Genomic DNA, 27,239 nt, shown 5'->3' with positions numbered 1-27,239 from the left:
GGGGCTACAATTCAGTGTATGGAATGAAACAAAGATCATCAAGTATTAGCTATGTACATTCTCTAGCCAGATAAATACAGGGAGGTTGGCCCATTCAGATGCAGGCTAGCAGATGATTTGTGATTTCTGAACAGGTTGGAATACTAACTTTCTGTGGCAGCTCTCAACTCGCATGGCCTGATAACATGCTTTCAAAAAACAAAACAAACCCAGCAGCGTCCACAAGGCATATAATTTGTTGCTACTGTAAAGGATGCATTGTTGAAAATGATGTATAACAACATAGCGTTTTCCCATCAGATAAACGTTAACACTTTCTTTTATTATGGCATTATAGGGACGAGGGAAGAAATTCTGTTCAGTTAGCGTTTAAAGGCTAACACGGAATTTGTGCTTCTATAAAGAATACATGAAGCAAAACATCCTTCAGAACTTGCACTTTTCCGAATTTTGCAATCCAGTTCTCCAGACAAGTAAATGTGCACAAAAATGCATGTACTGGGTGGGCACAGAGTACATATAAATGAAAATAACATACAAGAATGCATTGCATTAGGCAAAACTACATACTATATTGATCTTTCTTGTTCTGGAAGAACACCTGAACAAGGCTTTTGAAATGAAGAGGCCATTAAAGTAACATAGTGTAAGTCGTGCCTCAGCAAGCTAGTGCCCTCGGGATGTTTTGTACTACAGTTCCCATCAACGCCAACCAGCATAGCTGTGCTGGCTGAGGCTGCTGGGAGTTATAGTCCAAAAATAATCCTGGTTGGCAGAGGCTGGTTTAAGTCCTAGGCAAAGTGACCTATTTAATTCACCCATGGAAATGCCTGTGTGAATCACGACAATAAACCATGATCAGGGAGACAATGGTTGTCCTCTCACGCTCCACCGTGTTACAGCTTTGGACGCATTATTCTCCTCAGCCAACCTATGAATCTCGACACCTTGGTATAAATCCCATATTTCCCCTCCCTTGCACACCCTTCCCCCCAGCTGATTACACCAGTCACAAAATAGGTGTCCCAGTATTGAGTGACATGTGGTCCTCCGCTGTCTCCCTGACATGCATCTTGGGCTACGGTATGGTAACCAGCACAGAACATATTTTCAGTGATAGGGAAATTGCTGGACAGCTTGCAGATATGCCTCTCGACATAGGGGACATCAATTTTTTTGAGCGTGGTGGATACTCGGCCTCTTTCCTGTAGGCGGCCAAAGCCACTGATCATACCCTTTCCTGCTCTCATCAGGACTTGATTTGCAAAGTCGGCAGTGGGAAGGCACGCAGGGATCACGTTTTCGGAAAACTGGATAGGGGTCTTCAGCTGAATGAGGGCTATATCGTAATCATAGGTTGCCAAAACAAATTTCTGATGTACGTATATCTTCTCCACTGTATGAACAGTCCCTGTTCTTGCACTCACTGTTGTGTTCACTTCCCCTGCGTGAGAACAACACAGTATAATTATTACGTGATATAAATATGAGGTGCATTGGTATTCAAAATGGGTGGTGTTGTTATTAATCTCTCCCCCCCCCCCGGTTAGAATATAATAAAAACAACAACACTTGTCCATGACATTTGATCCAGAATAAATACAAAACTTGCTGATCTCTTCCCAACTCATCCAGTCCTTGCTCACAAAAGTATGTCTTTCCACCCTCCCAGAACCCCAAACTCTGGATGTATAATGATAATAATTCTGACAGCTATTATTTGACACCTGATAATACATTTAACCGAATTAACAAATAGATTTTTAAAAAATTCAATGGAAGAAAGAACGAAGTACAGAGAAGGGGGATGAAAACGACAATATTTTCTGAGATTCTGTGGCAGCTGCCAGAGGTAAAGCAGGGGTTGCGCACACCTCCTGAATCGTCAAAAAGGTAAGGAAGTCCCGCCAGGTATCTTCAAGATGATCTGCATTTCCTCTAAGCCTGCATACACACTATACACTTCCTATCTGAAGGACATTTGAAGCGCATTCTTTTATTCAAAGAATTCTGGGAACTGCAGTAGTCTGCTACTGGGAATATTTCTGGGACTAATCTTCCCACTACACATAGCGAGGGCAGCTTATTTCGGGAGTCACAAAAAGGTTGGAAACCGAAGGCAATTTGTTATTGTTGCATTTTTCCTGCCAGGAAAGGGAGGACGTACTTGTGGGATTTGCTTTCATCAGGTGACAGAATAATTTGTCCAGCTTGGGTATTATGCACCTCGATATATGTGTCCGTGCGCACACTCACCATTTGCAGCTCTGACTCACAGTTCATCCCCAATTCATTCGCACCCACCTGCCCACTTCTGATTTATTCTTTTAAAAATCCTACATGAGATCAGTAACACACACACACACAACCACAGCTCATAGCCAAAGGCTTATTTACAAAACATGTTGGTGAGATATTGAGTAAAATACTAAAAACTATTAGTGATTACCTCTGTGTACCTCACCTACCATTTTTTTTTTTTTTACAATTTAGCGTCTTTGAATAGGTGACAAAAATCGAAAATACCCACCAACAACAACTTTCAGCGTTTTTGTCTGATTTATACAATGAGCCGCGGTAAGCACATACATTGGGCTCAAAATGGTGCCTCCACAAAAACCTTCTCCTGCATCATCTATCAGAAGTGCCTGAAAAAAGAAGCAGGATTGTGTGAGTAAATAGCTTTTTTTCCCTGAGGGAGAAATGACATCGTAGGATGTATTGAGTCTTCTTTCTAGAACACCTATAAGAATCAAAATAAGGCAGAGCCAAATTGGGGGGGGGGGTGGAGACCAAATAAGGACATACAAAGACAGGGAATAACAGAAAAGAGCAGATTTACAAAAGCAACTTTTAAGTGCCTGAGTGACGTGGTGCATTTCTATCAGCGGTTTAATGAGAAGAAGGGCCGGATCTACCATTAGGCAGAATGAGGCAGCTTTCTCAGGCAGCAGGGGAAAGCTAAGGGGCAAGGAGTGGGAAAAGCTGTGAGGGCCATACAACCTGGCCTGAGCACCATAACTCAGCCTGCTGCCTGCAGGTGTAGCGACGAACTCTGCCCCATCAACTAAGGCTGAAGTAAGAGTTTATGAACAGAGAATGGAGGAGATGCCATCTTGCCCTTTGCCTCAGGCAGCAAAATGCCTTGATGGGAAGAGCCCAGGGTTGGTTAAGGAATCGCCAAACTTCAATTCCAAAAGAGATTCAGTCAGGATGGAACATGAGCTACATAGTCTACTTCAGAATCTGAAGTCCTGTGGGTAACCTGATGAGGCTGAAGGTTGCAGGCCCATAGCCCTGAATCTCTTCTTGTAAAAGCTATTTATTGCCTTAAAAAAATAAATTTAAAAACAGGTAATCCAGCCAGCCACAGCCTGGAGTGGGGATCCTTGCTGTTCCCCACTTTAATACAATATGGTAGCAGTTAAAAATGATAGAATCAGTGTCCATTGTTAAATATGGATAATAAGCGAGTATATAATATTTATACAAGATACATGACAGAGTAACTTACCTGCCAAGGACACTGGCCCAGTTTACAATCCTCTCCGTTAACTATTCTGACACCACGGTCCTCGTCAGGATCTTCTTCGACCCCATACAATGGCTCTTCATCTTGGGAATCAGGGCTTGGGAAAATCTGTGTGTCATTATAATCCAACTCTTCTAAATAACTTGCCTCTCTCTTTGCCACCTTCTTTTTCTGAATCCGACCACATGGATATGGAACTGAAAAACCGGCATTTTAAATTAGGCAACACAACCAAGCCAACTTGCGCCAATGAAACAAAAAAGTCAATCTTTTAAAATATGCTATTTCCTTCGGAAGGCTGAAATATTCTTCTTCTTCTTATTATTATTATATTTATTTATGCCCCGCCTTTTCCCCTGATGATGATACTCAAGACAGCTTACAGATAAAAATAAGAACCACTAAAACCATAGAAAAAATAATTAAAAATTAGAATCTATAGAATTAAATCTCTCCCTCTCTCTCTCCCCCACACATCTATTAAATTTTTACCAAAAATTTCAAAAAAAAGCACGGCACAAGGCCCCTCATTAAAAGCAGCCAGTTTCCAAAGGCTGTTGGAACAAGAATGCTTTCACCTGTTTCACAAGGAGGGAGCCAGTCCAGCTTCTCTAGGGAAGGAATTCCAAAGTTTGGGAGCTGCCCTGAAAAGGCCCTGTCCTACATCCCTACCAAGCATATCTGTGAGGGTGGTGGGAGCTAGAGAAGGGCCTCTCCCAAAGATCTCAAAGCCCAAGCAGGTTCGTATAAGTCCTTCAGACAGCTTTGACCGAAAGCTGTTTAGGGCTTTCTTAGCCATAACTAACACTTTGAATTGTGCCCAGAAACAGATTGGTAGCCAGTGGAGCTGTTTGAAAAAGGGAGTCATATGCTCCCTGTAACCAGCCCTGGGTCAAGAAACTGGCTCCAGATGTGACTTGGATCCAGGAAGATGAAAGGTGGACAAAGTAGGTAAAGAAGGGAAGTCAGAAGACAAAGACCCGTTGAACTCAATGGAGCATTATTTTTGAATAAACATTCATAAGAGTGCCTTACCAACCTATGATTACTTAATTTTCCTGTGACCAACTATCTTTTCATTGCACCTTTCAAATATTAAGAAATTTAAAAAGCACAGAGGAAAGATATAGGTCACCTTAAAAGGAAAATATCAGCTAAAGGACCTTCAGATTTAATAGTCAAATCAAATTCTTTTTGATAAAAAAATTCTTTTCTCAGACCCTTAAACCACATCACAATCTGTGCACTCACAGTTAGAAACAAACTACAGTGGTACCTCGGGTTAAGAACTTAATTCCTTCTGGAGGTCCGTTCTTAACCTGAAGCTGTTCTTGAGGTACCACTTTAGCTAATGGGGCATCCTGCTGCCGTCACGCAATTTCTGTTCTCATCCTGAAGCAAAGTTCTTAACCTGAGGTACTATTTCTAGGTTAGCGGAGTCTGAAGCGTCTGTAACCTGAAGTGTCTGTAACCCGAGGTACCACTGTATATATCAATAATAAAGGATGCAGAACGCAAAGTGTAGATAGAAGTATTTTGTGGTTTTATATTCTGATTTTATCCTGTGAACTGCCCTTAGACCTGCGGGCATAGGGCGGTATATAAATCAAACCAAACCAAATTGAAACAAACAAACAAACAAATAAATAAATAAATGTGGAACATCACAGAGGTTTAGATATTAAATTAGGGTTTAACTTTAAAATGCATCTTTTGTGGCTAATGGTAACTAATCCTTTAAAAAAACAAACACTGATATTGTTGGGTGAGGAAAAAACGAGGGGTAAAAATAGTCCCTCCAATGTCTGTCTTAACATGTATTTTTTGGGGTACTATCATTTATTTTAAGGTAGAAGTCAAAAGAACAAATTCTATGGGTGCTTCCGAATGGCCATTTATTGTGATATGGGTGCTCTTCGTGCATGCAGGACTTTAATTTTGCAGTAGCCAGAAAACGTTGTCAGCATCAGTATGCCAGCCCATATCCCTCTTCCTCTGCTTTCACTTATTTTGTGAATAGAAGACACAACAACTTTAGACAGCGGAAGAATCCTGAAATTTATGGATTTATTTCAGAACATGAAGAGAAAAAATGGAGATAAGAAAGTTTGAGAATATCCTTGTAAAAAGGGGGAAAGCAAATTCAAAATTAAATTGTTGGTAGCATTAAAAAAGACAATGCATTCAAAAATGCACCCCCAAAATAAGAATATATAATTATAACAAGTTGCTTCAACCAAACAAATGGCTTCATACCTGTAGGAATGCAGGATTGTCCATTGTTTTCCAGAATATATCCATTGGCACAAAAGCATTCGATATTGTTTTCTACAAGCTTGCAGAACTGCTTACAGCCACCATTCTGCACTTTGCAGGATCTTTGTATGACTATATAAAAGACAAATACATGAGTGCTGAAGAATAAATTAACACACATTCTTCAGGCAATGGTTAAAATGTTACTTAGAGCCAGAGCCATTTTCCTCTAGGTTGCAAATTCTTCAAGGCATTTTTTTTTGCACTGGGTAATTCCTTTGTGTTCTCTACTGTTTAAGCTAAAGCTCTATCAATGGACAAATGGGGCAATTGTTGAGGGTCACTGAAAAGCCAACTGCTTTTCAGGAAAATTGGTTTGTAGTCTAGCCATTTCATGATCGCAAGCCTGAGCATAACGTCCTCCAAGACGTAGCAGCAATTTTGAAACTGTGTGCTTTGCTCCAGTGGGAGAAACAAAACAGGAAGCCTCGTTTCTGTTTGAACCAGAAATCACGGTTTCTTGTTCCCTAACAAGCCACGATCAGCAAGCCAACAAAAGAACAACAAATCGTGGGTCAGGACTGGTTAGCTATCGTGGTTTGCTAGGGAGAAAGAAACCACAATCCCTGGAGGAGCGGAGTAGGAACAATTTGGCAGGAATTGCTTATTCACAATAAAACACAATAAGCCAGATAGTCAAGTTACCATTATGAGCAAATGCAACCATTGTGTGAATACCATAAATGCATAGGGACGTAAGAGTCAAACCTGCTGGATCAGACCAGCATCTTATTCTCAGTGATCAGCAAGATGGCCATGAGAAGCATTCTTAAATACTTATCTAATACATATGGGAATCCTGTTTTGCTCAAGTTACATTTAAAGAGGAACTTTTTCTTCAACCCTGCAGTCTGATGCATAAGCTCTCCCCTTCCTTAGGATCTCACCGTAGGGAACATTTAAAAGAATCAGGGAACTGAAATGATAGGTGATGTCTGCCTCTAGTTCCCAGCTGGTGCTGTGCAGCATATTATTTATGTGGGTGGGCGGGGTAAAGGTAAAGGGACCCCTGACCATTAGGTCCAGTCATGGCTGACTCTAGGGTTGCAGTGCTCATCTCGCTTTATTGGCCGAGGGAGCCGGTATACAGCTTCCGGGTCATGTGGCCAGCATGACTAAACCACTTCTGGTGAACCGGAGCAGCGCACGGAAACGCCATTTACCTTCCCGTCGGAGCAGTACCTATTTATCTACTTGCACTTTGACGTGCTTTTGAACTGCTAGGTTGGCAAGAGCAGGGACCGAGCAACGGGAGCTCACCCCTTCGCAGGGATTCAAACCGCCGACCTTCTGATGGCAAGCCCTAGGCTCTGTGGTTTAACCCACAGCGCCACCGCGTCCCTAGGTGGGGGGAGAGTCCCCTAAACCAATAAATTAATAAATGGTAAGATTTTGGGATATGAAGGGAGAAATATAAGCTGCAGAGTAAATCCTGGCCTAGCCTATGCAAAAGGACCTGGCCAAGCATGGGCTGTTACAAAACAGTGTAGAGCCACTGAGGGCTATTGGCAATGCAAGAGAACTGTCAGAGGTGCCAACATGAATAAAATATTGTCGGGGCCCGGGTAAGCCTTGCCCCACATAATCGCATGTGCACACACAGCATTTGAATGGGAATGTCCATCAACTTTGTGAGGCTCAAGTCCCCACGAACGCCAGGAGTTGGCTCCTAAGTTTCCAGTGTGAAGAGAGACAAGTTGCTGGGGTAATTGGATGTAATGAGACAGGAAGAGTTTAGGGGCCTTTCACAAAGCTTGGAACAGCTGAAAAATGCAGGACGATTTAGGTTGGCTGGCTGGGAGAGATGCCTTGGACTCGAATACTGTACTGTTGTGAGGGACAAGTCCCTTTTGAGATGAACATGCTGTAAGATCTGTAGTTCCTCCACCTAAATTCATGTGTAAATATGTGAATAAATCCTATTTCTTAAAGCTACGACAGCCTCTGCCATGTCTTCAGTTCTCCAAAGGAACACAGATTCTGGTCGAGGACAAAGACCACAGTTCGGCAGGGATTGGGGTGGCCTGTTAAAAACGGGATCTGTGTTTCATGAAGAGAAGGCCTGGGAGCAACGTGCACCTGAAGTAGAAAATGGAGGGAGGAAGACCAACAACCTTCGAGCCGGAAGGAAAACTAGCAGAGACAGAGAAAGAGAAATGGCATTGGCAGTTCCCACATTCATAACAACATATTTAGAAATGCTGTTCCGTATCGTCTCAGCCTAGGATGTTTGTATGAAGCTGTATGGAGCCCACCGCCAGAGAACGTAGTGAAATAAACCAACAAATAAGAGAGCCACTGCTATTTTGCAACTGAAACACAACTTACCACTATCACAGTTCGGCCCATCATAGCCATCCAAACATGTGCAGGTATATTTATTAATGCCATCTTTGCATGTTCCACGGTCATGGCAAGGGTTTGAAGCACACTGGTCCCCATCTAGCATTTGGAAAAAAAAATATTTTTGTAATATAATTTCTTGTTATCCAAGGTATTAATGAATGTGTTAAGAATGAAAATATGAGGTTACCCCGTGTCACTTTTAATACTGGCTCTCCAAAGTTCATCTAGTCAACACAGGGCATCTACCACTATGATGTCCCTGAAAGGTGGCCAGTCAGCCTCTGCTTTGAAACCTTTTACAAAGGAGAGTCCACCAGCTTCTAAGGTGGTCTGCTCCACTGTTGCTACAGCTCCTGTGCCTAAATCCTGCACATTATATTGAAGTAAGTTCCACTGAAATTAATAGAACTTGCTATTGGACTGGGGTCTTATAAGCACACTTATTGTCGATGTGTAGGACATATAGATTAAGAGCTAAGGGCTCAGCTTTCATTCCTATTGCAAAATGCTGATCATAAGTTCTTGAAACAGCTGCTCACAGCTCTAAGAGTTGCTGCCATCCTTTGAAAATAGGAAGCCACCTTTGCAAATGTGGATTGTAATCCCTTGTTTGCTTTAGCTCTCTCACTCTCACCCCCACCAAAATGTAAAATTCTTCCAGCAGGCTTTGCTTCTATTGTTTCCAATGCCATATATATATGTTGAAGGCACCGATCAGTCAATATGTGGCATAGGGTCTTCCTTTATAAGTTTTATGCAGCCATGGGAGAGTGGAAACACACAATTTAGCATGTCTGAACATGTTTTCTACTAAGATACAGGCTGGGGAGCATTAAAACATGGAGCTATAATTCCTTTGTCACAATCAAAGTAGTTCACAATAACTTGTTCCAGCTAAAAAAATGCAATTGAATCTGAAATGAATGAATGAATGAATGAATGAATAAATAAAGTATATCCCATGTTAGTTATACTGTGAGTAGACTCATAGAAGTCAAGCAACTCAAATCTACTTGGATTATTGCCTTAGTTGGATATTACCCAATGAAACAACTAATTTATTTCTTATCTAATACATATCAACAGTATTTTAAAGAAATATTTGGTTGAAAAAAACAGACGCATCTCTTACCTACATACACATTCCAGAACTCCTCCTAAGAAGAAAACAGCAGATTTTATTTACAACAATATAGCAGTTCTTCCAGCAGCAGCAGCAGCAGCAGCAGCAGCAGCAGCAGCAGCAGCAGCAGCAGCAGCAGCAGCAGCAGCAGCAGCTCTTCCCATAATCTGGCCATGTTAGAGCTCCAATGCCTTACTTCACTCTAGCTGTGACCACTGTCCCAGAAGCACAGGTGTACCTGTTACTTTGGATCCTTACTCACCCCAATGAGATAGTCTTCAAACAGACTTAACAGAACCCATCAAGAAATGTAGACCCACTTGTTCATATTCAATGGGCAGCAGTACCGCTTCTGTGATCCACCTTAGGTCAGGCTGTGACCCAACTGAGGACCAGTATAGACAGGCCAACAATATAGACAGAGTATGCCAATTAAGGACATATTTCAGTCCTCTGCCAACTTCTGCTACAGCCTGCCGCCTAGCATAATGGAACTGCTTAAGCCACCTGAACTGATCTAGCAAACAGTACTAATGTTGTGTTGTAATGTAACCCACGTTGGGACCTTAGGTGGGAGGGCAGGTAGATTAAGAAGAATACTCAGTCAAGTATCAGCAAGAGCTGCATGTATTCACAACTTCAAACAGATCTGGGATTATTTGCAAAAAATAATTGCATTTGGTTTAATAGTAACAATTGACTGCCATTACTAAATACAAAAAGAAAAGAAGCATTAGCTAACTGAGAGACAATATTGCACTACCTGGACTAAGGCAACTTGAGGGAGGATTGCTATTTCAGAGTTCCCCTCTTTCCTACCTGTGGAATTTCTTTATTACCTTTACTCTTGTCTTTCTGGCTTGTTGAGCAGATGGCCATAATTTATGATAGGTAAGGGTGAAACAGACCACTCATGAAAGAGTCTGAGAATTATAAGGGGTTGGAATTAAATAAATGGCTTCTGGCCATTCAGTGCGTTGAACAAAATATTTGAGTTTATTATGAAGTGTGAGAGGAGCATAAAGTATTAGAGGGGAAGAAGAGAAATGCAATGTAAAGGTGTGGATTGATGCTTTTCTTTTATTTCTCTTTTGATAAACAGAAACCCTTTCTTCCAATGCTTTGATTCTATGATTCTCCTTTCATAGCAGAATAGCAGAATTGGCACGTAACTAAACAAGGAGATGATGTGTTGCAAGAAAGAAGGTAGCTGCTGTATTGTTAATTTTGTTTCATCACTGTAATGTTTGTAACACTCTAATATTTCTAATAAGTATGCCACATCAGTGTTAAGTTCCTGTTTTTCTTAACTCACCATAGCTTCTATGCCTTAAGTGTCCTTAATACCTTGTTACCTACACTGTTAACATTCTTAATATTTCTAATGATTTTAATGGCTTATGTTTTTGGTCTTGACCGTTCTATATCTTATGAACAACCACTGTATCTCAGATCTTTTGTACAGTAATAAAAATAATAGAAATATGTTAATAAAATATTAATAAAGCTGCTGCACACATATATGTAAGCATGGGAAAAGTATCATTTAAGATGCAATATAAAAACAGGGCCAACCACACACTACTGAGTGCACCTTCACAATAGAGATGTCAGAGTGGTATTAATCAACAGTCTTGTCCCTTCCTGCTTGTCCACTCCCTTTTTCATTATTATTACCCACAATTCCCCCCTCCTCTGCTTTGTCTAGGACAGAGATGGGGAGCCTGCAGAATGATGTCAATGGACTACAATTCCCATCGTCTCTTACCCTTGACATTGCTGGCTGGGACTAATGGGAGTTGGATTCCAACAACGTCTGTACAGTCACAGATTCCCCATTCCTGGCTTAGGGAGAGAGATATGGAGAGATATGGCTGGGTTCCAGTTTGTTCTCCAGCTGGAGGAAGAATTAGTAGGGAGGAAGAGGGGAAAATAGTAGCACATGGAGAGAACATTAGGGTATTGCAGGAGTAAAAAGGTAAAGGGACCCCTGACCATTAGGTCCAGTCGTGACCGACTCTGGGGTTGTGGCACTCATCTCACTTTATTGGCCGAGGGAGCCAGAGTACAGCTTCCAGGTCATGTGGCCAGCATGACTAATCCACTTCTGGCGAACCAGAGCAGTGCATGGAAACACCGTTTACCTTCCCGCTGGAGCGATACCTATTTATCTACTTGCACTTTGATGTGCTTTCAAACTGCTAGGTTGGCAGGAGCAGGGACCGAGCAACGGGAGCTCACCCCATTGCGGGGATTCGAACCACCGACCTTCTGATCGGCAAGTCCTAGGCTCTGTGGTTTAACCCACAGCGCCACCCACGTCCCTTAGGAAGCTGTTAAATGCAGCTGACAGTTCCACTGTGAAGGCACGGCTGGTAGAACATAGCTGTCCTGTTTTGATCTTGCTCTGGAGGACAGAGGACAGAAAGCAGCAGTCATATGAAGGCAAGGCAAACACATAGGCCAGCTTTGTCCTTACAGTTTTCTCTTGGTTTTCAAAGGCTTCTCTGGCTTCTTCCTTGGAGCACCTCTCTTCCATGCACTCCCTTTCAATGTTTCCCTGCCTAAACTCCTCAAAAGGAGAATTGGCACGCTTTACTCGTTCCAAAAAATTGTTTGCCTTTTTATCCTGCAGAAACACTAAAGAAAAAACAACAACCAACACATGTCTCGTATGCAAATTTCAAAACACATTACGGAAAACTGTTTTGCATTTATAGATAAATGTTGCACATGGTTTCACGTCTCTGCTTGTGATAGAAAGCACACCGTGGTTCTTTCTCTGTCTCTTTCAGTCTCATGTGCATGTTGTATGAGGTAGCATCCACAGGGCAAGTGATTCAGTTCTTAGGCTAGACCGTCTGGCTATGGAGTGAAGATAAGCCACCCAGTGCTTGTGGTGGCTGCTGCTCCCTAGAGGAGGTTGACTCACTTCGCTTCCAGCCTTCTCATATTTCACTTGGGGGGGAAAAGGAGAAAGCCACTCCCATTTTGCAGCTGAAAACAGCAAGCTCATCCCAAACCCAGCACACCCACTGCATTTCAAGTGGCATTTGCAATTGTTGTACACACCAGAGTGGGAGGAGGGAATGTATTCACTTGATGCACACTACCTGTTGGGTTTTTGCACCCCTTGCAACCCGCTCCCCGTCTGTGCATATGCTGTAATCCCTGCAGGAGCAGTGGCTTTCTCAAATGCACACACCTCAGCTTAGCTGTGAAGTGAAATTGGCTTAAGTTTTCCTTTTGAATTGAAACTGGAAATTGAATTGAGAACACATCAAACAGCAGGACTGCTCAAGAACCTACAGGATAACTCTGCATGGCAGGTAACACCATGGCAGGTACACCATGTGTACACGGATCAAAAAGGGAGGTGGTGTGGGTGCACTGGAACCAGAGGAAACAGCAATGTGTACACAGCTTTAGTTGCTCTCACAGCAGTAAAGTCCCTCTGAAACCTCCCACAATCATTGGATGCTCTCTTTCCATACAGCATGGGGTGAAGAAACAGGTGGCATAATAGCCTGTAGCTGCAGGGTGGGTGGCTAACACAGGCATCAGGAGACTTCCCTGGTCTATGTCTCAGGAATTCTAAAAATTCGTACTTAGACCACCATACTGGATTTCACTACATGCCACGAAGATGTGGAAGTAAAATCCATCATTCTGGGATTGCCACTCTGCACATCTTGTAAGCAGTCACTTTCCGCAGGCATCACCTTGTTGCTTTCAAAATTGCACACACTCCATCTTTTTTGTCATTTGCTCCTTTCAGGGTCTGTAGTCTGTTGATGCTCTGTTGACTCTCTCTCACCAACTCCCTGGGCTCTGCCTCTAAAGCCTGATGGCCAAACACAAAGCTCTGGCCTTATCTTTGGTTCTTCCTCTTTCCCCACCCCTCACCCCCCAAATCATTGCAGAAATCTACCAATTCATCTGCAAAATCTCAGCTAAAACCTCAGCTGCATGCTCTGGTCATCTCCCACCTTGACTGTTCCAGCTGTTTTCTCTGGCTTACACCTTTCATACCTTTTTCCTCTCCACTCTATCCCTCAATTTCCACTGCCCAAATTATTCACTTCTCCTATCACCCTGAAAATTCCTCCTCTGAAGTTTTCAATTGCATGGAGGAGGAAGCAGGTAGGTGAGGAAAGGCTTATTTTGCCTGCACACCTGCTGTTATGCTAATAATTATCAGCCACCTCCCCCAGCATTTAAGTTGCACATCAAGTGCAAAGCTGCACTTAACATCATGTCGTTTGGTCCCCTAAACTGGTGGCCATCACTACATCGTGTGTGGCAGTGAATTCCATAATTTTAACTACCTGTGGTGTGAATAAATACTACCTTTTGCCTGACCTATTCCCTGCCAACCATTGAGGACTCCTGAGAAGAGGTTTATGAAGACCCAAAATGGGGCGGTATCATTTTTTCCACTAGATGCTATTCTTTCCGTGCCCCTAGTCCCATCCCATATCGGACACGTCAGTTCCCATGGTAGCCAAAGCACATGAAGAAATACAGATCATCATTCGACTGGGCCAATTGCATGTGATGTACACTATAATCCTAAGCAACCGTACTCAACAGTGGGTTACAGTTAAATTAACATGGCTTGCTTCCATGCCCAACCAAGTGTTTACTAACAGGGTGTTAACATTCATAAAGCCTATACTGCTTTTGCTGATGACATAAAAAGGAATTTAAAACACCAAAGCCAGCTACTTGTTTAAAAATATCGTTCCAAATTGCCAGTGGGGTCCTGTTATATTGTATGTGACGTTTTTATGAAGTTATGCTGTTCATAGCAGCATTGGTGTGTTTGAGAGAACCTGAAGGAGCGTCTCCACCCCCATCATTCTGCCCGGATGCTGAGGTCCAGCGCCAAGGGCCTTCTGGCGGTTCCATCATTGCGAGAAGCAAAGCTACAGGGAACCAGGCAGAGGGCCTTCTCGGTAGTGGAACGCCCTCCCATCAGATGTCAAAGCGATAGACAACTACCTGACATTCAGAAAACATCTTAAGGCAGCCCTGTTCAGGGAAGTTTTTAATGTGTGACATTTTAATGTATTTTTAATCTTTGTTGGAAGCCGCCCAGAGTGGCTGGGGAAACCCAGCCAAATGGGTGGGGTACAAATAATAAATTATTATTATTATAAGCATATTAAATTTATTGCCACAACTTCAATGATCTGTGAAATGTTATGATACGCCCCCCCCCCAACTAAAACCAGGTGCATTTCTTCATTTCATAGAAACATTACTTCCACTATCATTCTCACCGTTTCTTGTTTATTAACTCCTTCTGCGTCACACTTTTTATTTTTCTGGGAACAATATTAGATATATGTTTCTGCCTTCCTAATCCGAAACATTTATTTGCTATATAAAGGCTTTTTCCCTTGTCATGTACATCATTTTCTCTCTCATCACCCCTGTAGCTGAAAGAGAAGGTATTTTTACCATCTGACAGGCAGAACTGCATTCCAGGGTGCTTTCCCACACCATTTAAATCACACTGAAAGCAACACTCCCCAAAAAAGAATTTTGGGAACTGTGGTTCCTCAATGCATCGTAGCTCTGTGATGGGTAATCTATAGTTTCCAGGATTTTGGGGGGGGGGTGCTTTAAAAGTATGGTGCATATGCAGCCTAGAAATTAATTCCCACACCATACACAGGCAAACAAGATGCATTATACTGTATAATATACTGAGACCCTTTCGATGGAGAAGACTTCTCCTAATTTGTGGCCCTTACTTTCTTCCTACGCACAAAGGAAAAATAATAATTCTTATTTGAAATAAATGAAAGCAATTGCAAGGAGAGAGAGAGAAATTATTTAAGGCTCTCTTACCATTTCTTTCTGCCTTCAGGAAACTTGACAGAGAAGTGAGAATCAGAATGAGGAACAGCTGGCTAGCCATGGTGCCTATCAGTGGAAAAACAACACACTGTTCTACTGCAGGGGCTAGTCGTGAATAAGGTTCAAACAGCACACTTCCTGTTGCTGGGCTGCACCTCTTATCACACATAACAAATGGGGTTGTGTTTGGATACGGAGTCTCCAAATTATTGTGCTGAGTGATAAGACATCCTGGTCTTTTCCAAGTAAGGTCATAAGAGGCAAAGTAAAGGCAAAGCGGTGCCTTGGATGCTTCAGAAAGCAGCTTCCCTTGCTTTTCTCCTCAGATATTTATGCACAGAGGAAGTGTGTCTGTAAGTAAAAAGCTGATTACATTTACGGAAATAAGCCCTCTGTTCACACAAAAAATTCAAAACAAATCCATTTGGGCAATTTGTTCCTAATGAAGTCTCTCCCCGCCCCCCTTTCCAAAAACATTTTGTCATGGGTGTTCCTTTTGCAGTATCTGATCAAGAAAGTAAGAGAGAAGAAGTGAAATGTATATATTAAGGGTGAAGGTGCCTAAAAATGAATTACGTTAGTGAAAATAATATTCAAACATGCTTGCAAAAATGCGCACCTTAGGTCAAAACTGCACACAAAAGCTTGGTTACTAGGAGGTATTTGCACTAAAATGCTGAATAATTTTCTTTCTTTTTTAAAATTGCAAGCTGTTGCAGAAATGTGGAGAACTGAATTTAAGATTGGAAAAGTAAGCAACCGGGAGAACCATAATTGACATATCCTTTCATCCGTACTCCTCATTGGGAAGGTGGCCCCAAGGTGATCCTCTGATCATTTTGGTTGCTCTTCTCTGTACCTTAAATCAGGTGCATGTGCATATTGGTTAACTCAGTCTAATCTACCTCACAGGGTTGTTGAAATCATAAGAGCAGGGATGGGAATGTACAAAGAATTCACAAACCATGTAGAGAGAAAGGAACAAAGCCGAGACAGCATCCCCTATCACTTTAAATACTTTGCCTTATGCAAACTGAATTATGCGTGTCCACTCTCTTTTGTGCTGAAACTTTTAAGAATGCAAGAATCAAATTAAATTCTTATTTTTCTTGTTGTAAGTGAAAAATGTTAAAAGATTACACTACGATTATAAACAGTATATGAAGAATAAACTTGTGAAAATGAATAAAAGTAAGTGTTAATTCAGTATATAGCCTTTAATTGATATACAATGCTCGAGGAATGCTGAAATACAAGTGTCAAAAAAAAACCCCAAGGAAAGTCCTAATGAAGGCTGCAATGCTGTATACATTTATCTGTGATTAAATCCCATTGAACTCAATATGCCTTAATTCTGAGAGGGTGTAAGTACAACTGCAGTGCTAGAGGTATTCTGCATATTCTGCATGTGATTGTTTAGCCACCCAATGTATTCTACGACATTGGTGTAAACTCCGTATGTTCCCATTGCCGCACAGCCTTTACCCCAGCTCACGATCCCTGTTAGAAACCACGTGTTCCTGTACTCAGTGGCGTGAGGCCCACCACTGTCACCTTCACAAGAGTCTCGACTCCCATCCAGGTATCCTGCGCAGAACATGTTCTTTGTAATATTTAAGTTAGTGTGCTGAGCACATTCTTTCCTATGCATTTTGACGAGTCTCACTTGCATAAGTGTGGCTGACGTAGCCCCGCCTTCTAAGAGACGCCCCCATCCACTCACTGTGGAGTATTCAATGAAGCTCAGAACATCTGCAGCAAACCGCTGCTGAGGCAAACATATGGGCACCACGTAATCTGTGAAATTGACAGGTGTCGCTAACTGCAACAAGGCAATGTCATTTTCAACTTTTTTGGGAGAATACTTTTCATGGATTATGATTTTAGCAACTCTTCTTTCCTGTTCACCTTCTTCTTCCTGGTCTATCCTGTATTTACCTGGAAAAGCAGGAACATTTGTTAAGCAATGGGTATCAGATTTCTTAATAGCACAGATCTCAGAGTCGAGCCAGGTCTTTAGGCTCATCTTCAGAGAGGATTAATAGCACAAAGACTGTCCTTATTTTGGGGTCACACACTGGCAAAGTTAGGTTGTGCAATTATAGTTGATTGGGAGGTTTTGCATCAAAGAACCCACTTTCACAAGACTGGACATTTTGTAAAGCGAAAGGAAAATGTGCTGGAATGTGTGGAATAACATTAGTTTTGAAGCATCATCATCATCATCCAATTTCCATGCAAACTAATCAAAATAATTTGTTATTCTGTAGCCAACACTGTCTAATCTCCCTGGAAACAAATCAGGATGACCACTCAACAAACAGGTTGTCTGGAAGCACTGCATGGTCATTAATGGTTATGTTTTCGATTATTTTCTTGTTACATGGCAGAATAATTTCCCATTATTGAACCTCCAGCAGGTACTCTTCCCCAGAGCAATTATTTCCTTCCCTGGGACTCATTCTCCCTGACAGCAGGGGACCTATCACTGTGGGAATGGGACACAGCTGTAACATCCCTGAAGGCCTTATCTGCCAGCTTCTCTGCATCTTTTAGCTTTTCCAGGTCTGCCACTTTGGTCTCAATGGAACAAATACATTCCCAGGGAGCCAGGAACCTTGATGCCCCTGCTGGCATTCTACCTGCATAATATTTTATTTTGTTTAAGCTACTTTACTGAGAGTTTGGATGTTATGCCAAGGAAAGGAAGGGCATGATGGAATGCCCTGGTCTCCTCACAGATGGATTCATATTACAGGCTGTGTTTCTAGAAGCGGAATGTGTCACACTGATCAGATTCCGATGTCCAATTATTTATGCTGACAGTCTTACATGATCTACATACCCAGTGATCCAGTTATTGGCCATTTGAGCTCCCTGCATGGCATAGCACTCAATAATGTTTGTTTGTTTGTTGTTGTTGTTGTTGTTGTTTTTTATATTATTATTATTATTATTATTATTATTATTATTATTATTATTATTATTATTATCTTGTACCTCCTTCTCCACTTTACCAGGGAAGCTTGTTCCAACTGTCCAACCATATGGATCAAGCTCTATGTACTTTCAGCACAGCATAATTGCCAGCCTCTCGTTCTCTTCTCAATTCCACTGAGGACTGTACTCACCCAGCTTTATCCTGAGTGCTTCGCGGCGTGTTTGTGAGAAGCAGTGGGCTGCAGTAACTACCCATGATGGAGCAATCAGAACACCTCCACACTTCTGCATTTGACCTTCTATCATGAGAGCCTGAAAATACAACAACCATCACTGCAAAACCCTTTACAAGAAACATGATTTACTTGGCATTTATGAAGGAACTGTCAACACATCTACCAGTAATGTGTTCAACTGAATGGAATGGCTAGGTTGTTTAAATGACACTTAACATTTTGGGGAACTGAAATAATCAGAAGGCTGGAGCAACTTCTCCAAATGAGGGAAAGTTACAATGTTTGTGGGAAACAAACAGATGAGTAAGGAGGGGTGTGACTGACTACAAATGTATGTAAGGTGTGGAAAAAGTAGGGTTAAAGATGTTTCTATCTCTCTTTCTCTCATAATGCTAGAACCCTAGGAGCATCAAATGAAGTTGGATGGCAGGAGATTTAAGACAGGCAAGAAAATTAGTCCTTTAAAAACAGCTTTAAAGGGCGATTCAGTATAGTTAAACTACGGAATTTGCCGACAGAACATGTAGTGATGGCTACCAATTTAGGCATCTTTAAAATGAGATTAGACGAACTCCTGAAAGATAAATTGTGACAGCTATGTACTACCACCAGAATCAGATGTTTTCAACACCTCTGAATACTCAATTGCTTAGAGATAACTGCAGGAGAACATCCTGTTGCTTTCAGGGATCTGGTCGGCCACTGCAGGAAATAGGATGCTGAAACTGACAGGCCTTGTTCTGACCCAGCAGGGCTCTTATGTCCTTTTGGCCAAGGAGAGCACCTGAGATACCAAAGCAAAGGCAAGGGTCTAGGCATCCTAAGAGTGGTTACAAAACTTAGTACGTAGGGGGAGAGCTGAGTGAACAGCATCTATGCCTGTCTGTTTTCTGCCCCCAGAGCTATTAGCAGCTTTGGACAGTGGGAGGTGAGAGGTGGTTTACGCTGTGTAAAGGTGCAAAGTTAAGAATCCTTTCCCAGAGAACTATACACCCAATATCTAAAGCAAAACAAACAGCACACATAACTTTGGGTTTGACCTCCATTCAAGCACATTACACGTTAGGCTTTTCTGTTCCTGTGCAAAAAATAAAATAAAAAAAGCACACTTGTGCATGTTCTCCCTCAAAGTTGTGCTTCCCAACATTCAAAATACAACTTCTTGCTCATGTTTCTTACCCCTGCCCACACCTCATGAACAGGTGTGCTGTTTGACTGCTGTACAAAAAATGTGTTGTTACTATTCCTATTATCAGTCTAATTTTTATAACTTTTTCAAAAATGATTTTTTTTTTTAGTATAAAGTATCAGTATAGGAATGGTTGTCTAGCCATTTAAAAAACAAGACAAGCTTCTCCTGTCTGCACTGAACACCTTGCAATGTTTTACCACTTTGTGAATGTTATGTTGGAGGTTTTGTTTGGATATTGTTTTGTCTCTTTTGAAATGTAGGGATCTGGCAGTTTTCTTTCCCCCTAATGCACCATGCAGTGTATGGAAAGTCAAGAGGAATCTGTTTGTGCCTCTCCCTCATTTCAGTGTTTCTGATGCAAAGATAGACAGACAGACAGAGAATTGTACTAAAGTTACTTGAAGACTCACCTGCCATGGGCATTCACCTCGAGGACAGGTATAACCACCTACAATTCTTCCCCGTCGGTCCTCCCTTTTTTTGGCCAGAAGTGGTATTTTCCCACAAGGATAATCAACTGCAAAAAGATGTAGCTTTTGTTATGCATGAAACATGATTATGAACCTTTCTCCACTTCTGAGTTCGGTCTGTATCACAAAATACCAGTAAATAATATTTTGAAACATACAGTTGAGCTTTCAGACTATAATACTGTGACCATGTTTTTAAGCGCAACTTTCCAATCTTCTGCTATTAACTACTATGAAATACATGGGACGCGGGTGGCGCTGTGGGTTAAACCACTGTGCCGCTTGGGCTTGCCGATCAAAAGGTCGGTGGTTCGAATCCCTGCAACAGGGTGAGCTCCCGTTGTTCAGTCCCAGCTCCTGCCAACCTAGCAGTGCAAAAGCACAAGGTGCAAGTAGACAAATAGGTACCGCTCCGGCAGGAAGGTAAACGGCGTTTCCGTGCGCTGCTCTGGTTTCATCAGAAGTGGCTTAGTTATGCTGGCCACATGACCCGGAAAAACTGTCTGTGGAAGCGGACAAATGCCAGCTCCCTTGGTCTGTAAAGCGAGATGAGCGCTGCAATCCCAGAGTCGTTCGCAACTGGACTTAATGGTCAGGGGTCCCTTACCCTTTCCCTTTCCTATTAAAAAAGCTCATTCTCAGGTGGGAGTTTTGTATTGTGAAATCCTTTAAATCCACTGATTGAATGCATTGAAAGAGTGTGACATGCAATTCTTTTTTTAATTTCTGTGCCTCGTTCCCAACAGGCTGTTACAGTCACATCTGGCCTAGTCAACAAACCAGTTAAGCGGGAGTAGTTGGACTGAAACTGATGCATATATCCCAGCAAAGTCACAATCTGCACTCCAGACACAAGTTCTGTACTGCTGCAGCATGACAGATATCCATGCAGTACTGTGGTACCTCGGGTTACATACGCTTCAGGTTACATATGCTTCAGGTTACAGACTCTGCTAACCCAGAAATAGTACCTCGGGTTAAGAACTTTGCTTCAGGATGAGAACAGAAATAGTGTTCTGCTGGTGCGGCGGCAGCAGGAGGCCCCATTAGCTAAAGTGGTGCTTCAGGTTAAGAACAATTTCAGGTTAAGAACAGACCTCCAGAATGAATTAAGTTCTTAACCGGAGGTACCACTGTATAGTTACTGAAAATGGAGAACAGGACAGTAGAGCACCTGCCACGTTTAATCCCCAATATTTCCAGGAAGGAGAAAGGCCCATCTGAAATCCTGGAGAGCTGCTGCCAGTCTGTGTGGACACTATTGAGCTATGTGAACCAATGGTCTGACTCAGTATAAAGCATTTTCCTTGCACTGCCAGTAGTTAGATCCTGGGAACAATGACGTTAAAATTGGTTTAGCTGGATTAGGATTTGAAGCCCTAAAGTAAATATTTCAGTTTGCAAACTAGTAAAGATACAACTGCTAAGTGGGAAATAACAATTTTATCTGAATGCGGAATAGCAAGGAATCTTTTTTTCTGCCATCATATTTTAGCCTACCATTTTATTTTAAATTAAAATTGCAAGATTATTTTTTAAAAAAAAGATTTTAAAATATTCTCTGGCATCTATCAGGACATGGATGTAACCTGAAATACAATTGGTGTGGTGATGTGTTCTATACCTTACCTTCTGGGATACAAGATTCTTTATCACTTCCCAGCCTATATCCCTCTGCACAGAAACACTGTCGTACTGCATTTGGGATATCGATGCAATAATGCTCACAGTTGCCGTTGTCATAAATGCACTTCAGTCTGGTCTCTGGGCCTAAATATATGAGAACATATTAATTCACCAAATGCCTTGCAAAAGACCTGCAGAATTATATTCTAAATGTTATAGAGCTAGATAGACAGACGATGATAGATAGATAGATAGATAGATAGATAGATGATAGATAGATAGATGATAGGAATATCTTACCAATTTCACAGTTTCTGCCCTCATAATCTTCAGGACAGTAACAATTGTACTTCTTGTACTCATCATGACAAGTCCCACCATTCTGACAAGGGTTGGAGTCACACTCATTAGCATCTATGAAAACACTCAGGTGTCAGCAAAAATTCTAGGAAGAGCTCCAATAGCAAATTTTCTTTTAGCATGAGTCGGCTTACCTGTGTATTGTTTCCAGAATTCCATCTGAGTAGAAAAGGACAGAGATACAGGAGAAATAATCAAAATGAGCATAAGAACGACAATATCTAAGTAAAACTGCATCTACACTATACAGTAACAGTTTGGGAAAAGTCATCTACTAACCTTCAAAATACTAGTTTACTTCTGGGTTTACTTGTAACTTCCCTATTTTTGAACCAAGAATTGCTTCTTAAATTGGCTGATCCCACTCAGACACTCCCCAGTATCACAGATGGGGCTTTTCTGTCTGCTCTGTTAATTTCACCTGCAATAGGTTCTTTTTTGGTGATGCAAAAGCCAATTGGGCGTGTGTTCTTTCGCTTAATGTTTCACAAGGAAATTATAAATGCCGTGCCCAGTATTTCAAATTGAGTCCCATCAGATGCAACATAGGAAATGGTACGTTGAACACCACATGTTGTTCATGTACTATATGTACATTTATTACATTTACGTGTGTTTGTACAAGAGATATGATGCACTTCAGAGATCTATCCCCAAGGCCTGGCAAAGACTGAAGAATCTCAGATCTATCAACTCCCACCAATGCATTTAAAACAAGTCATCTCCAAAACCAAACATCTCTCACCAAAGGCAGAACAGGTATTTTACCAGACACAAGAACCAGACTGAACCTTTTTGCCAGTATCGGAACTGGCAGATTCTCCTCCAAACAAGAAGTTGCAAATCACATTCAAATTGGCAAGCTACACTTTGTACTTGCAATCAGGGTCTGCAGTTCTGGTCTGGAGGGTGAGCACAACCCCCAGTTTGCTGGTTTGGATTTGGGAGGGAACTGGAGTGAGCAAGGGGATTAGGAAGGAAAAGCATGAAGCCAGTGGTTCCTCATGTAATGTCAAATCATGGTTCAGTTTGTTATAAACCATTGATTCTAATACAGATTTGGCAAAAGTCATCAAAATGGGAAGACGCCCTTCCATTACTTCACATTACTTACAGTCCTTTCCCTATCTTTGTAGATTTCTCTGGCTTCCTCAAATGAACATTTCTCTTCCATGCATTCTCGTTCCAGCGATCCCACTTTCAACTCTTCAAAGATGGTGTTGGCTCTCTTATTCCTTTGTAGCACACTGCTTGCTTCCTCATGCTTTAAGAAGACTTTAAAAGCAAACAAAAAAATCATTGGCTTTCTGCCTCCGCAAACCACAGTTATTAGGGATATCTCCACAGATGAGAAAAGCAGGGAATGGAACTAAACCGAGATTACTGTATTTTATGTCCATTTTGGAGAGTATAAAATTCCTTCTGTGGGGGGATTTTGTGTGGATCAGTGTCCAATGGTCTCCAGGTTGCCGTTTCTCAGCCCAACAATTCCTTCTTGCCCTCATTTGCTTTCACTGCTATTTCACCTTACTGGTGGTAGCAACCCATATGACTTTTGTCAAGGGTATCATAAAGCTATGTTGGTAAACTGTGCTTTTTTTCCAAGACAAAAAAGTAGAGGCATGTTGAGGCTGCTCAGCTGAGGCAAGGGGAGCCTTCCATGCCTCAGATGAGCAGCTTAATGAGCCCCCACTGCACTTCTCGGGCTCACGTGAGCCAGAGCATCTGGGGCTTGCTCAGCTGAACACAGCTTTCCCACATGAGCTGTTTGTTGGGGGGCTGAAGAGCCTCAGAAAAGCCCTGCTACACCTCTGGTTCACAAGGAGACTGTTATGTGCTGAGTTGAATAGGATCCAAAATGCAGCAGTCTGATTGGTCCTAGAACAATAGGATTCAGAATTCAGCAGTCTGATTGGTCTGCAGGAGCCACCCAATCTAGCTCCAGGTGGAAGTGAATCCGCAACCTGATTGGCCTACAGGAGAATCCCGGAATTAGCCAATCGCGTGCGGCCCATTGTGTAAATAATGTATATAAAGCTGATATTTTGGGGGAACTTTCATTCCTCACTACTATGAGCTGAATAAAGAGCATGAAATCCACACTCGACTCCAAGTATATTTCAGAGATCCTCTCCGGATCCCTGTAGAGGATGTCCCCTTTGGGCTCCTTGTGAGCCAGAGGCACAGCAGGGCTTTGATGAGGGTGGTCTGGTCTCTCCCCTGACTGTTGGGGGCATTTTGACTGAAAAAAAGCCCTGCTCATACACATCATGTGATCACCACAACCAACCAGGAGAAACAGTTGTGAGGGGAAATGAGGCTGAGGGCAGTGTGGGTGAAATTTGTTTTGAGCAATTTCAAAATAAACATCAAAATTCAGGAATACTTAGCACAGTCCTAGTAGAAATGCTTCAAGCCAGAAAAATACTTCACTGTTCATTGTCTTATGGGGCATTGTAATTTTCTTTTGAGTTACAAAATAACCCTCTCTGTCCAGCCCACAGAGAAACTACTCCCCATCAGATTCGAACACAGTTTCCAATGAAACATTCAAGAAATATAATTAAAATTAACAAAGTTGACTGCATGGCTCCTTGCATCCAAACAACTGTTAATTAAGAGGCATGTGCATCTTTGTGAGCATGCAATTTCCCCCCAAGTCTATCTTTTTAAGATTAGCTCCTCACTTGAGTGCAAGTGTTCAGATTTACTTCATTAATTCAAAGTCATGAATAGTGGGCTTAAATATAGTGGGGACTGATAGTTAAGTAAGTCATTCTCATAGTAGCCCCACCAAAATAAATGGACTTAAGTAAGTTAAGTCCCTGTATTTCAGTGGGTCTACTCTGAGCATGACTTGTCGGATACAACCCAGCATATCTATATTTCACAAGGTTTCTTTTTCTTTTCCCCCTAAACAAACATCTGTCTGACAAAGAATGTGCACTCTGAAAGCTGACTCTTTGTCAAATAACGAACTGACTCTATAAAGAAATATTATTCCTGTTATGTTGCATTCAAATAGTTTAGTAACTAAATTGTATTTTTGGATTAAGCAAAAGAAACCCTGGAACAAATATTTACCATGTTTAGCTTTAGTCACATTTTATCCTTCCAGTAAAGAATAACTTAACCTCTATTTTCAATTGATGTGTATCACAAATAATACATAAGTTTGAATAGTTACAGATTATGATTGTAAAGAAGATTAGTCTATAGCTAGACTCACATATCACTTATTTGAGCCAACGGACAGTTCACACAACTTGTTTACTAATAATTCACAAAATGTAAAGAATCTCAATTTTTTGTGATTACGGCCCTTCCTCTTTAGCTTTGTGAATGCCAGAAAATTTGCTCCCCCCCAAAAAAACCTTTCAGTAATTTTGGTAAAATTACTGGTAAAATCCTGAATGTGGAGACAACACAGTGATATAGGTTTCTCTCTTCATGATACTATTCTACAGGTTCTGTTTAAACAAAACAATAACCAACAAAGATAAAACTACATGGAAGCAATAATCGATAATGGTGGTTTTAGAAATACATAAATAAGAGTTGGTTAGATTTGCGGCTTTTTTGACCTCTCAGATTAAAACCTGGTTTATCTGTGAGGCACTGGGGAATTTGGTTAACTATTAAGCTTAGCAGCAGATTTTTCTAAATCATTATGGTAATCACATGAGCAGCTGTGTCACACAAAACAGTTTGGTTTTAGGAAGATTTAGAATCATAGGAATCCTTTCTCAAAATTGCCCTGCATTTTCAATAAGAAAATTACAAGAAAAGGAAACATTTCAAGTTTATACATTATGACAGTTTTTCATGAGTCATACCTGCAGCCGGTGAAAGCGGATACACCAGGAAAAGGAAGAAAAACAGAATGCTGAAGTGACAGGAAATCATGATGAAACCAAAATGCTCGTGTCCCAAATTGTGTGCTGATATTTCAGCAAGATCGCGGTGACCAAAGTTCTGCTGCAATTGCTCCATTCATAGGAGGGGGAACAGAAACACTGGAAGAGAGAAAACTGAAGCCGTAACAAACCAATTTTCAAGGGCGGAAAGATGAACAAACAAGAAAGAACAGATTTAAGTTCATTTATTTCAGTTTATACCAGGGGTGGGGAAACTTTTTTCATCCCAAGGGCCGCCTTCCCTCATCAGAAACCTCCTGAGGGCCACATGCTGGTGAAAAGTGGGGCGAGGGGCAAAGATTGTGGAGCAACAGGTGTGACTCTTGCCTTTGCACACCAAAAAGCCAATATATTTCTACATATACTAACATCCCATACGTATCTCTCATTCCTCCAAAAAGAGGTTTTGTCGTAGTTCGAGGACACATTCCAGCCAGAAAAAAAGCAGTTGAGGAGACTGCAGAGCCCGACCACTGAGGGTTTTCGCCTGGGAAAAGGGTGTGTGGATCGGGAAGGGGAATGAATGGCCTAGGAAGACGGTTGAGGGCTGTGTCCTGGACAGCTGCATTCAGCCTCTGACCATGAGGTTTCCTACCCCTGAGTAAAGGCCTGCTTTTCTACACAGTGTGAAAGCCAGCTGACAACAGAACCAGCGAAACACAATGAAGAAAATAAAAGTATCTAAAGTGTGTAAACGGTGCTGGAACCAAATCCTAGGAAGTTTAATATATATCCAGACAGAGGGCCTACCCTGTGGAACACCCTCCCTTCAGATGTGAAGGAAATAAGCAGCTATCCTATCTTTAAAAGACATCTGAAGGAAGCCCTGTTTAGGGAAGTTTTTAATATTTAATGCTGTACTGTTTTTAACACTTGATTGGGAGCTGCCCAGAGTTGCTGGGGAAACTCAGCCAGATGGGTGGGGTATAGATAATTAATTAATTAATAAAATAATAATCCTAATACTCAATTGCATTTTCCTCTCGGGATCAAATCAGTTATTGTTTTGATGCGTTTGATCGCAGGGCCTATTTGGTAATCTGGCACTGTATGTAAAGTAAAATTAGAAGAGCCTTAAGAAAATCGCAGGACACCAAACCGTTAAAACCTCTTAGGCGGCAAATGAGAAAGATAAAACAAGCCTCCTCACAAAAGGAAAGCAAGCATGTGGCCTCCCCACAGAAAATATGGTATACAGCCCTGAGAAGGCCTCTCGCATGTCTCCACCAAAAACACTTCAGATTTCGGTGGGACTCCAGCTCCGGCCCAGTCATGTCCCCTTCTTGTGAAGGGGAAGAGTGGCTCCTTCACTT

The 27,239-nt window shown here is 41.7% G+C and overlaps 1 protein-coding gene across 1 annotated transcript; it reads right to left on the bottom strand.

Annotated features, from left to right (window-relative positions):
• Positions 1–301: 301 nt before the first annotated feature.
• Positions 302–26,606, bottom strand: LOC309368811 (uncharacterized protein). Its single transcript, XM_081909116.1, has 16 exons — positions 25,846–26,606; positions 23,124–23,284; positions 22,144–22,168; positions 21,950–22,063; positions 21,653–21,793; positions 19,964–20,070; positions 18,317–18,437; positions 16,537–17,123; positions 15,177–15,507; positions 11,797–11,957; positions 9,327–9,351; positions 8,177–8,290; positions 5,789–5,920; positions 3,515–3,729; positions 2,531–2,648; positions 302–1,444 (listed from the first exon to the last, which is right to left on the bottom strand). Exons 1-16 carry the CDS (start codon positions 26,000–26,002, stop codon positions 897–899), a joined length of 3,057 nt encoding a protein of 1,018 aa, XP_081765242.1. The 5' UTR covers positions 26,003–26,606; the 3' UTR covers positions 302–896.
• Positions 26,607–27,239: the final 633 nt, after the last annotated feature.

Source organism: Podarcis melisellensis (genome assembly GCF_964234715.1).
Source record: "Podarcis melisellensis genome assembly, chromosome: 4".
NCBI lineage: Eukaryota > Metazoa > Chordata > Lepidosauria > Squamata > Lacertidae > Podarcis > Podarcis melisellensis.
The sequence above is the reverse complement of the archived record's forward strand: the minus strand, read 5'-3'. Positions and strand labels throughout refer to the sequence as shown.